The sequence below is a fragment of the Tupaia chinensis genome, unplaced genomic scaffold (genome assembly GCF_000334495.1).
Source record: "Tupaia chinensis unplaced genomic scaffold, TupChi_1.0 Scaffold140338_1, whole genome shotgun sequence".
NCBI classification, from domain to species: Eukaryota; Metazoa; Chordata; class Mammalia; order Scandentia; family Tupaiidae; genus Tupaia; species Tupaia belangeri.
Genome location: NW_006200215.1, coordinates 673276 through 685404, shown reverse-complemented (window position 1 = coordinate 685404; position 12129 = coordinate 673276). Strand labels below are relative to the sequence as shown.

The 12129-nt window shown below is 38.3% G+C and overlaps 1 protein-coding gene across 1 annotated transcript in view; it reads left to right on the top strand.

The window, feature by feature from the left end:
• Positions 1-12129, top strand: part of LOC102496661 (ras-related GTP-binding protein B) — a 44788-nt gene that overhangs the window by 31684 nt on the left and 975 nt on the right. Inside the window, exons 9-11 of the mRNA XM_006162618.3 lie at positions 6132-6223; positions 8143-8258; positions 11746-11932. Of these exons, the coding sequence (XP_006162680.2) occupies positions 6132-6223; positions 8143-8258; positions 11746-11932 (395 nt within the window). The remainder of the gene's footprint in view (positions 1-6131; positions 6224-8142; positions 8259-11745; positions 11933-12129) is intronic.

Below are 12129 nucleotides of genomic sequence, written 5' to 3'. Positions count from 1 at the left end.
ATCCACAAGTTATGGGACTTGAACCACTGTCGACTACATGGGAGTCCAGTGACATAGCCGTTACACCAACTGCTGATCTCTTTATATATTTTATATATTTTTATATATTTTTATATATTTTTAATTTAGCCATTCTGACTGGGATTAAGTGGTATCTCATTGTGGTGTTGATTTGCATTTTCCTTATGATAAGAGATGTTGAGCATTTTTTCATATGCTTTTTGGTCATTCGTATGTCTTCCTTGGAGAATGTCTATTCGGCTCATTTTCCCATCTTTTGATTGTATTGATTACTATTTATTTGAAGGTAAGCTAATTGATTTCCCTGTATATTCTGGTTAAAGTCCTTATCTAAGGCACAGTTTGAGAATATATTCTTCCACTCTGAAGGTTGTCTCCTGACTTTAATTATTGTTTCTTTTGCTATGCAGAAGCTTTTTAGTCTGAGGAAGTCCAACTTGTCTGTGCTTTACGCGTGTTCTTTAAGAAGTCTTTGCCTACTCCCACGTCCCTGAGAATTTTCTCTGATGCTTGTTTTGTGCCCTGTTTTGTGGTTGATTTTCTAAAACTTGCCATGTGGGGGTGATAAAAATGTGTATTTTGTGTTTTTTTTGGTATAATGTTCTATAGATATCTGTCAGGTTTATTTGATTTGTGGTATGATTTAGACTTTGTATCTCTTGTTTTATCTTTTGTCTAGATGATCTGTTCATAGGAAACAAGGAAGTTTTGAGTTCCCCAATGATTAGTTTGTTGTAGTGTACCTCTCTCTTTAGATCTAGCACTCGGTCTTTTATGTATTTGGGTGCTCTAGTGTTGACTGCATACATATTTATGTGTTATATCTTCTTGGTGAACTAGTCCTTTTAATAGTACCGATATATACTGTCCTTTGTTTCTTCTTAGTGTTCCTGTCTTAAGAGTCTGTTTTGTCTGATATCAGTACCGTGGTTCCAGGCTCTTTTTGCTTTCCTTTTGTATGTAATATTTTTTCCAGCCCTTAAGTTTTAGTATATGCATATCTTTAACAGTGAAGTGTGTTTCTTCTAAGCAGCATATCGAGGTCTCCTATTTTTTTTAAATCTATCTAGCCAGCCTGTTTTTTTATTATTTTTGGAGAGGCTTTTACTGTAGGGCGCATGCGCTCACCAGACAGACAGAGACAGAGAGACAGAAAGAGAGAAATCACCCCCAAGGGGGATGGTCATGCCGTAATCCCTTCTCCTCCATTCTCCTCTCGGGATCTTGGGCACGCACGCACATGCGCCTGGCGTGTGTTTTAAGCCACCGGGTCCAGGATGCGAACCGTGGTCAACTACATGGGAGTCCAATGACATAGCCATTACGCTAACTGCTGGTTCCTGCCAGCCTGTGTTTTTAATTAGAGAATTTAAGCCATGAACATTCAATGTTATTATAGATATTTGCAGACTTTTCCTTGCCATTTTGTTAGCTATTTTCATGGATTTTTTTTTGTTCTCTTATTTCTGTTTTTCTCTCTTTAGTTTTCCTGGTGTAGTCCTTCCTTCAGTACTTCTTTTCTTTTTTTTTTTTGGAGAGGTTTTTCGTTATAGGGCGCGTGCGCTTGCCAGACAGACAGAGAGAGACAGAGAGACAGAAAGTGAGAAATCACCCCCTGGGGGGATGGTCATGCCGCAATCCCTTCTCCTCCGTTCTCCTCCATTCTCCTCTTGGGATCTTGGGCATGCACACACATGCGCCTGGCGTGAGTTTTAAGCCACTGGGTCTGGGATGTGAACTGCGGTTGACTACGTGGGAGTCCAGCGACATAGCCATTACGCTAACTGCTGGTTCCCTTTCCTTCAGTACTTTTTCTTTTTTTTGGAGAGGTTTTTGCTACAGGGCGCATGCGCTCGCCAGCCAGACAGAGAGAGACAGAGAGACAGAAAGCAAGAAATCAACCCCCAGGGGGGATGGTCACGCCGCAATCCCTTCTCCTCCGTTCTCCTCCATTCTCCTCTTGGGATCTTGGGCATGCACACACATGCGCCTGGCGTGAGTTTTAAGCCACTGGGTCTGGGATGTGAACTGCGGTTGACTACGTGGGAATCCAGCAACACAGCCATTACGCTAACTGTTGGTTCCCTCCTTCAGTACTTCTTGAAGAGCTAGTCTACTATTTGTGAATTCTTTCAGTGTTTATCTTAGAATGATTTTATTTGTTCTTTCCATTTGAAGGATAATCTTGCTGGGTATTGTATTCGTGGTTGAAATTGTTTTCCTTTCAGTGCTGTAAATATGTCTCCTGTTCTTTCCTTGCCTACATCCTATCAGTTGAAAGGTCTGATGTTAGCCTAATAAGATAACTTTTGTAAGTAGCTTGGCATTTCTCTCTTGCCATTTTTAGAATATTGTCTTTGTCTTTGATTTTTAACAATTTGGCTATGATGTTAAGGCCATGGGAAGGATCTTTTTATGTTATTCTATTTAGAGTTGTTTTTATGTCTTGGGTTTGAATTTCTCTGTTTCTCTAGATATGGGAAGGGGGTGTAAAAAGGAGTATTATATTTATAAATAAATTTTAAAATAACTGTAATAGAGACTAATTTAAGATGTCACTGCACAGGTCACCTGGTACCTGTACTACACAGTTAATTGGTAACTAACTTAGTAAATATAACTCTAAGAGCAACTCCCAACAATTTGTTTCTAAGCCCCACCAGTGCTTGATTATTTTAGACACATTTCTTAATCTCTCTGAGCTTGTTTTCCCTTGTATAAAACTGGGATAATATGTATATCATGTGTTTATTTTGTCAATTAAAACGGGAAAAGGTAAGCACCTAACACAAATCTTGTCATTTTGTTGGCAAGCTATTAAATATTGACCTTTTTTGCTCTTATAGCAACAGAAGGCAGAGAATCCAGAGGATGATCCCCCCTCCACTTCCTTAGTGGAAACATTACTAGTAACCACAGTAATATTTGGGAACTATTTTACCTGCTATCTTGTACAACTGAAACAATGAGTCTTAAGTTTCTCTATGCCTCAGCCCACTGGCAGGGGTTACTTGCTTGAAATTGCACTACCATTATGCCTACTGCTGTGATTAACATCAAGTAAGTAAAGTCTGTCTTGATGTACATGGCATGACAGAATCCTGCTGCAGTAGTCCTCTGCCACATCTCAATACTCAGTGGTAGAGGTTAACCCAATATAAGCTCATTTCTTTTCTTCTTTTTTACTTACATATTTATTTTAAAGAGGTTTTTCCCTTAGGGCATGTTTTCTTGTCAGAGAGAAATAGAGACAGTGAGAGGGAAAGTGAGAAATCCCCTCCCACTCCCCCTACCTCAGGAGAGATAGCCATGCTGCAATCCCTTCTCCTCCATTCTCTTCCAAGGATCTTGGGCATGAATGCACCAGATCTGGGAATCGAACTGCTGTCAGCCATGTAGGAGTCCAGCGACATAACTGCTGTGCCATCTGCTGGCCTCTATTTACTTATTAATTTAATAGTTCATCACTTTATATCATCACCATATACCAAGTGAGATGACTCATTCTCATTAGAGTATCAGGTAGATTTTATCTCTCTTGAAGACCAAGTTTAGGTATGATTGACCTAAAAGGGGTGAAATCAAGAAAGGGGAACCTGTTTTACCATTGGTGTAGAAATTATGTATTAAAAGTTTCACATTGTCTCAGGTCATTTCCCTATGAAATGTCTTCTGGCAAGTGATTGCATTTTGTTTCTTACTAGAAACTTTGCATCTGTATAGTCAACTTGATGGTAATGAATGTATGATATTATTAAACTCTGAAAGTGTTAGGAAATAATTTTGAGCTGGTGTGGGTTTCTACTTGTATAAGTTTTGCTTTTTTCTTTCTAGATTTTTCCCATAAGATGTATGTGCTCACCACAGACAGAGACAGTGATAGGTAAAGTGAAAAATCACCCCTCAAGGGAATGACTGCACCACAGTCCTTTCTCCTCTATTCTCCTCCTGCGATCTTAGGCATGCGTGTACATATGCCTAGCATGATTTTCAAGCCACCAGGTCCGGGACTTGAACCAGTGTCAGCCATGTGGGAGTCCAGTACCTTTACCACCATGCCACCTGATGGCCCCTGAACATGTTTTTTGAAGAGATATTTTTGCTATAGGGTGCATGTACTCACCAGAGAGACAGAAAGCAATAAATCACCCCTCAGGAGTGATGGCTACACTGCAGTCCCTTCTTCCCTCTCCTCTCCATATTTTGAGCTCACACGCACATGTGCACAGCATGAGTTGTAAGCTGCTGGGTCTAGGACTTGACCCATGGTCAGCTACATGGAACTCCAGCAACGTAACCATTATGCCATTTGCTGGTCCCACAATATTAATTTTTCTAACCCATGAGCGTGGGATGTCTTTACATTTTTTTGTGCCTTCACTTTATTTCATCTGTGTTTTATAATGTTCATTGTAGAGATCTTTTGTGTGTGTGTGTTTTTTTTTTGGGGGGATGTTATGTTTTCACTATAGGGCATGTGCACTCGCCAGACAGACAGAGAGAGACATAGAGACAGAAAGCGAGAAATCACCCCCCAGATGGTCACGCTGCAATCCCTTCTCCTCCATTCTCCTCTCAGGATCTTGGGCACATACGCACACGCGCCCGCGTGAGTTTTAAGCCACCGGGTCCAGGACGCGAACCACAGTCGACTACATGGGAGTCCAGTGACTTAGCCATTACGCTAACTGCTGGTTCCCAAAAGGGGAACTCTTATACATTATGGGAGGAATGTAAATTAGTAGCCTTATGGACTGTAAGATGAAGGTCCCTCAAAATTAAAACTAGAACTACCATATAGTCCAGTAATCTCACTATTAGGGACATGTTCAAAGAAAAGGAAATCAGTGTGTTGAAAAGATACATGCACGCCTATGTTTACTGCGGCATTATTCACAATGGTTAAGGCATGGAATCAACCTAAATGTCATCAGTGGATAAATGGGTAAAGAAAATGTGGTATACACGAATTATGGAATAGTCTTTAGTCATAAAAGGGTGAAATCCTGTCATTTGAGGCAAAATGAATGAGCTTGGAGCACATTGTATTACATGAAATAAACTATGTACAGAAGAAGAAATATGGAAGAAACGTTTTTATCTTATAGAAGAAGAAAGTACAATTGTGGGGGCCAGCAGTTGGCGTAATGGCTGTGTCGCTGGACTCCCATGTAGCCGAACGCGGTTCGAGTTCTGGACCCAGTGCCTTAAACTTAGGCTGGGCACGTGTGCATGCATGCCCAAGATCTGGAGAGGAGAATGGAGGAGAAGGGATTGCAGCATGGCCTTCCCCCCTGGGGGGGGGGGATTTCTTGCTTCCTGTCTCTCTGTCTCTGTCTTTCTGGCAAGTGGACGTGCCCTATACCAAATCCTCTCCAAAAGAAAAAGAAAGTATAATTGTGATTACCAGAGCTGGAAAGGGTACAGAGGAGGAGAGGATAGGGAAATATTTATTTATTAATGGTCACAAAATTAGTTAAGAATAAATTTTAGGTTTCTAAAGCATAGTAGGTGACTATAGTTAACAAAAATATATCGTACATTTTAAGGTAGCTATAAGAGAATGTACCCAACATAAAATAACAATAAATGTATGTGGTAATTAATATGCAAATTACCCTGATTTGAGCATTACACATTGTAATCATATTCCAAACTTGCACTGTACTACAGAAATAAGTACAGTTATTATGTATCAGTTAATTTAAAAATTATAAATTTCAAAACTAAATGTTAAGTATACTCAAGAACAACTAGGAACTTTTACTTATTTTCTTGTTTGGTTTGTAATTGTTTTTTTAAATCAGAGACCATCCTATGAAATATTGAAATACGATGAATTGATTTAGTAAAAAAGAATATCTGTGATGCAAAATAGCTAATACAGAAATGATCCAGTAACATTATAACTAAACAGTACTGGGTGGTCATCTAAATGGATATTGAAATCACACAAAATGTTGACAGGATATGGAAAAGAGGAGGAGAGATAGTAACCCAGGTGCCAGGTCTACCCTGAAAATTAGAGTGATAGATGTCTGCTTTAAGGAGTAGTAAAGGGTGATATAACTGTTTTGTATGTATTCAAAGGACAGTGTTCTTTTCCATAGGTGATTTCTCACTATCAGTGTAAAGAACAACGTGATGTCCATAGATTTGAGAAAATCAGCAACATCATTAAGCAGTTCAAGCTGAGCTGCAGGTAAGAGATGTTACAGGTGTACTCTATTTATCTCTGGAGAAATAAATCATCATTTTTGAGAAATTCAAATAACTAGTTGACTGCACTTGAATGTTCAGGATAGTTCTTCAAATAAAAAACTTTTATCTCAGGATGGAAGGTGGCACAGCAATAAAAAAAGTTTATCTAATAAAAGAAAGACGAGTAGGTACCAGAGACTGGGAAGGGTCAATTGAGTAGATATTGGGTAACAGACACAAAATTAAAGTTAAAAAGGAAGAATAAATTCTTGTTTCTATAACACAGTAGGATGATTGTAGTTAACAGTAACATATTGTATATTTAAACATAACTATAAGAGAGGATTTTGAATGTACCCAACATAAAGTAATAATAAGTGTTCAAGGTGACATATATGCTAATTACCCTGACTCGGTCAGTACACGCTGTTCAGCTACTGAAAAATCACACTGTGTCCCATAAATAGGTACAATTATTATATGTCAATTTATAGAAGAAATGAACGCAAGCTAAATTTTAGGCAGTCTATAACTGTCCTCAAGGCAAATTCAGCTTATGCAAGAAGAAGCATATGAGAAATATCTAAGCAGAATACCCTTTTCAGATATATGACTTTGAGGAAAAATAAATAGAATATTAAAAGAGTTTTGAAAAAGAAGGAAGAGAATTTGACCTACTAATATCAAAATTTACTATAAAACAACAATAATTAAAATAGTGATGGGGGCCAGCAGGTGGTGTGGTGGATTAGGTGCTGGACTTCCTCATGGTTGAACACAGTTTGAGTCCTAGACCAGGTGGTTTGCTTTCTTTCCCTTTCTCTCTCTCTGGTCAACTTAAAAAATAATATTAAAAAACTGGAATTAAATAATAATAAATGGGGGGAACCAGCAGTTAGCGTAATGGCTATGTCGCTGGACTCCCACATAGTCGACCGCGGTTCGCGTCCCAGACCTGGTGGCTTAAAACTCACGCCAGGTGCATGTGCGTGCGTGCCCAAGATCCCGAGAGGAGAACGGAGGAGAAGGGATTGTGGCGTGACCATCCCCCCTGGGGGGTGATTTCTCGCTTTCTGTCTGGGGTGGGGCTGTGTGTGTGGGGTGTGATTTCTCACTTTCTGTCTCTCTGTTTCTCTCTTTCTGGCGAGCGCACGTGCCCTATAGCAAAAAACGTCTCCAAAAATAATAATAATAATAATAATAATAATAATAAATGGAATTAAATAAACAAACAATTATTTTTAAAAATAGTGAGGTACTGATTCAGAAATGGTACAAGAAAGAGAGTTTAGAAAGTCTAATCATATAATGCCAGCTTTGATTAACTAAAATTTAAATCTTAGCATAGTTAGTCTAGGAAGAAGGAATGACTGAATATTATGAGTTGACAAAAATTTTGATGCCCGGACAGTAGGCAAATGTTTATTCCCTTTATGACCTACCACACTTTGAGACTTTCTGGCGTATTTATGCTTACAGTTTTAAGAAGAAAAAGCAAATGACAGGCAAATGTAGTTTAATGTGTTTTTGAAGACATGAGATTGTTTCTTGGACTTAAAGTTAACATTGAAAAGATAGAGGTATTAGTCTCACTGATAGGGAAATTTCAACTGAAGACATTTCTTAAATATCTGAGAAGTCTTTTGTAACATGATTTTCAACACAGAACTAGATCTAAGTCTATTTCTAGTTCACAATCAGTATCAAATCTTAACCCACTTTCTGTTCCAGTCATTTTCCAAAACTTGTTGAATTCTGTATTAGGGTTTCCTTAGAAAGCAAAATGGATTTACTAATTAACCATCTTAAGGAAGTGGCAAATTGAAAAATAATAATATGAAAATGTCTGACATGAAGGTAAGAACTTCTCATAATGTTATTTTTTACAATTTTTAACCACTTTTATCTTTTTTCCTATAGCAAGCTGGCTGCTTCTTTCCAGAGTATGGAAGTCAGGAACTCTAACTTTGCTGCTTTCATTGACATCTTTACATCTAACACTTATGTGATGGTCGTGATGTCTGATCCATCCATACGTAAGTTTAAATTTAGCTGACTTAGGTTCAAAACCACATATTCTTTAAACAATTGCCCTATTAAATACTTAAATTGCTTTATTAAATACTTAAAAAATTATTTTGTGTTAGGAATGGTTATACAGCAAAGTAAAGGTACTTAATCCTACTGAACTATACGCTTAAAATGGTTAAAATGATAAATTTTGTTATGTGTATTTTCCTACAATAAAAACTGTTTTAGCACTAATGGTAAATAGATTTTTTAAAATAGACTTGTATTTTGAAGGTCAAAAATAATTTAACTTCTAGGATATTATGTTTTCCCTCATGAGAACTTAAGAAAGAAAATAACTAAATCCAGAAATTTTAAAGAAAAGAAAACTCAAATCCATGCGTTATAGGTTTTTAAAACGCTAGTGAATCTAATCTCTAAACTATTAAATACTAAACCATTTGATATGTCATTGCGTATTCCTATGTACCATATTTCCTTATTTCTGTTATGGTCATAGAGGGACGTGTTTAGTGTTTTCACATCCTTAATAGCCATGTCTATCAAAACCATTGAAATAGAGGTTTTTGAAGTATTTATAGTATGTTCTCAGAAATTTAAATTATCTCTCATCTACTGTCTTTTCCTACTTTCAACTAATATGAGTGTAACATAAGAAAATGGTTTTATGCTATTAGCTCTAAATCAAAAAATTTTAGAAATTTTACATGTAGGATATAAACAAATCTGCTTATTCAGAATAATTAAACCTTGGTTACTTGAGAAATCCTATTCCTACATGTCCTCTATGATGTACATCAAGGGATTTGGCCTTCTTTTATTTGTTTTTACTAATCAGACATTCCTATGGCTGCCAGTACTTATTTTGTTGGGTGTTTCCCCACCCCACCCTTAGGCCAGGAAACACTTTTGAAAAGCTCGAAAGAATGGATGGATCGAAGCAGTGTCTTCTCATGCGCTAAACATTGCTGAATATTTTACACACACAAAAATGAAAAACCGTTTCTTAATGAATCTTAATGTTGTATTCATATTTGTAGGTTCTGGAATGTTGTCATGCTTACCACTTCTGTATTTCTTCTCTACTCCTCAGTCTTAACATTTAACCTTGAATGCTGTTTACTCAAATAGCCAGTGAGGTGTTTGAAGATGAGTTTTCCATGAAGTTGGTGTAACATAAATGTAGGTGATGTGTAATGTAAGTGTTCTGATAGCAAGGTTCAAATAGTGTTTTTGTGTCCATATAACCTTATTTCAACAGTTGTGTATGCGAGAGCCTTTCCTGGCATTGTCTTGTGTTTCTTGCCAGATGGTAACCTACAAGTTTAGAATATCACTGTTTTCTCAGCATGCAATAAAATATCCCTTACCTTCAATTGTAAATAAACTTTTGCTCTGAGGGATTTCAGTGCCTGTTCTTCATTTCCTTGTTTTTTTTTTTTTTTTTCATTTTTGCCCTAAGAAAGAAAACTAAATTTCACAGTTATCCTAGAAGAAGGGGACTTACAGAGAGGAAAGAATACAAAATGAAGTTAAAAGAGAAGAATGGAGCCAGATTATAGCCTTAAAACTAGGCAAAAGAGATTAGCTATATGATAGTTAATGTAATGGGAAGTGAAAAAGAATTGTAGACTTTTAATCAGTGGAATTAGGTGAAGGAAACTTTGAAAGAAAATTAATCTAGACTATATGGATGGACTGATGGCAGTTGGGGAAGTTTTGGTAGTAATCCAGGCCTGAGGTATGTTGAAAGTCTGTTCCACAATGCATCTGGAGAGGGAATGAATAAAAAGTGGAGGGAAAATAGATAGGATTGATGAACCAAATATCTTTCTTTGAGGTCTAGGAATGTTTATTATTTTTTAGAGGTTTTTGCCTTAGGGTATGTGCACTCACCAGAGAGAGAGAGAGATACAGACACACATACACACAGTGAGAGGGAAGTGAGAAAGCATCCCCCCAGGGGGAATGACCATGCTACAATCCCTCCTCCATTCTCCTGTGATTGTGGACATGCACACACATGCACCCAGCATGATTTATCAAGCAGCCGGGTCTGGGGTTCAAACCACAGTTGACCCTATGGGAGTCCAGCGACAACCACTGTACTGGTACCAAGACTGGTTAATTTTGTAGTATACACTTAACGACCTAATGGAATATACCTTTGTTATTCCAGTCAAACAGTACTACAACCTTTCTCAAGCTGAGAGTGTTATTTAACTTTATTTTCTAAGGAAAAAAATGCACTGTGAACTGCAAGAAGTGGAGTTTGATAATGCTAATTAGAATTATTCAAAGCTCTAACCTTTTCAGTTTTCATCAACAAGATAACAACACAAAAATGCTTAGGAAATTTACTACACAGTGGACTCATCTCATTTTTCCTGTGTCCAAATAATAGAAAATGATATTACAGACTATCAGTCATTCATCTTTTCTCATCTTAGTTTATTATCCCCAACAGAGGGGCAAGTAGAGGTCTTACTAAGCAGGAAAGAGCATATTTTTAGTAGCCTACATTATATAGACTAAAATTCTCAAGTCTTAAAATAACTTCGTAAAACTAATTTTTTCACAGCCATATTAATCTTTTGCAAAAGGAGTTTTAAATAAATTTTCCAGATTCTTTGTCCTGTTTGCATCTAGAAAAATAAAAATAGCAAATGAATTATTCTGTGACTAATCGGAGTCATGATTTGGTATATTCTCATTATCTTCAATATCCATGGTGAGATTTAGAAGAAGCTACTTGAAAGTGTTTTAAGGTGGATAAATATTGATACAGAGAGAGATACTAAATTTGATGAGCTCATGGGGCCAGCAGGTGGCATGGTGGTTAAGGCATTGGACTCCCACATGTCCTGTGGGAGGCTGCACACCAGTGAGTCTGCCGAGGTCACTAGGTTCCAGTTTCTCAGAAAGCAAACAATTACACAATGCCAAAAGCCATGATTGGCTCCCCTCCAAAACCTCACCTTCAAAACCTTGCTCTGATTGGCAACTAGAATCCCTCAGATTTGCATATCTGGAACCTCATGATTAGTCCAAAAGCAACCAATCATAACTCACTTTTTTACAACCAATCATAACCCACCTTTTACAACCAATCACAGCCCACCAGCATGTACATAACTGCAATGCCTGGCCCACAATCGCCAGAAGACCCAGAAGACCCTGAAGAGCTATAACACTGCATCGTCTCTGGAAGACCCTGAAGAGTTGTAACACTGCATTGTCTCCAGAAGACCCTGAAGAGTTATAACACTGTGTCATCTCTGGACGACCCTGAAGAGCTGTGACACCACGTCGTCTCTGTGCAGCTCACAATACACGGCGACCCTGAAGAGTTGTAACACTGCATCGTCTCCATGCTGTACCACGCTGCCCACAATAAACAGATGACCCTGAAGACACTGTGTCGTCTCCGTGTTGTAACACTGCGTGCGTCATCTCTGCGCTGCTCGTTCCGACTCTCACTCCTTCCCTCAGGAAACCTGTTCAACTGTGCCCCGGGTCAGGACACATGGCGCCCAGACAAGGGACCTGAGTATGAAGGATCCGGTGAAGACCACCTGAGAAAGGATGGCAGAGAATTGTCCAGGAGGGGTGGCAGAGAATCATCCGGGAGGGGACAGCAGAGAATCGTCCCGAGAAAGGATGGCAGAGAATCGTCCTGGAGGAGACGGCAGAGAATCGTCCTGAGAAAGGCCCCAGAAGACGGCAGAGAATCGTCCCGGTAAGTAACAAAAGTCACTTACTTATAAGTAATAAGAGTAATAATGGGACAGGAGCTTAGTCACCACGAACAAGAGCTTAGTCAGCATGAACTATTTGTTCAGGGCTTAAAATAAGCCCTTGCCACTATGGTTGATC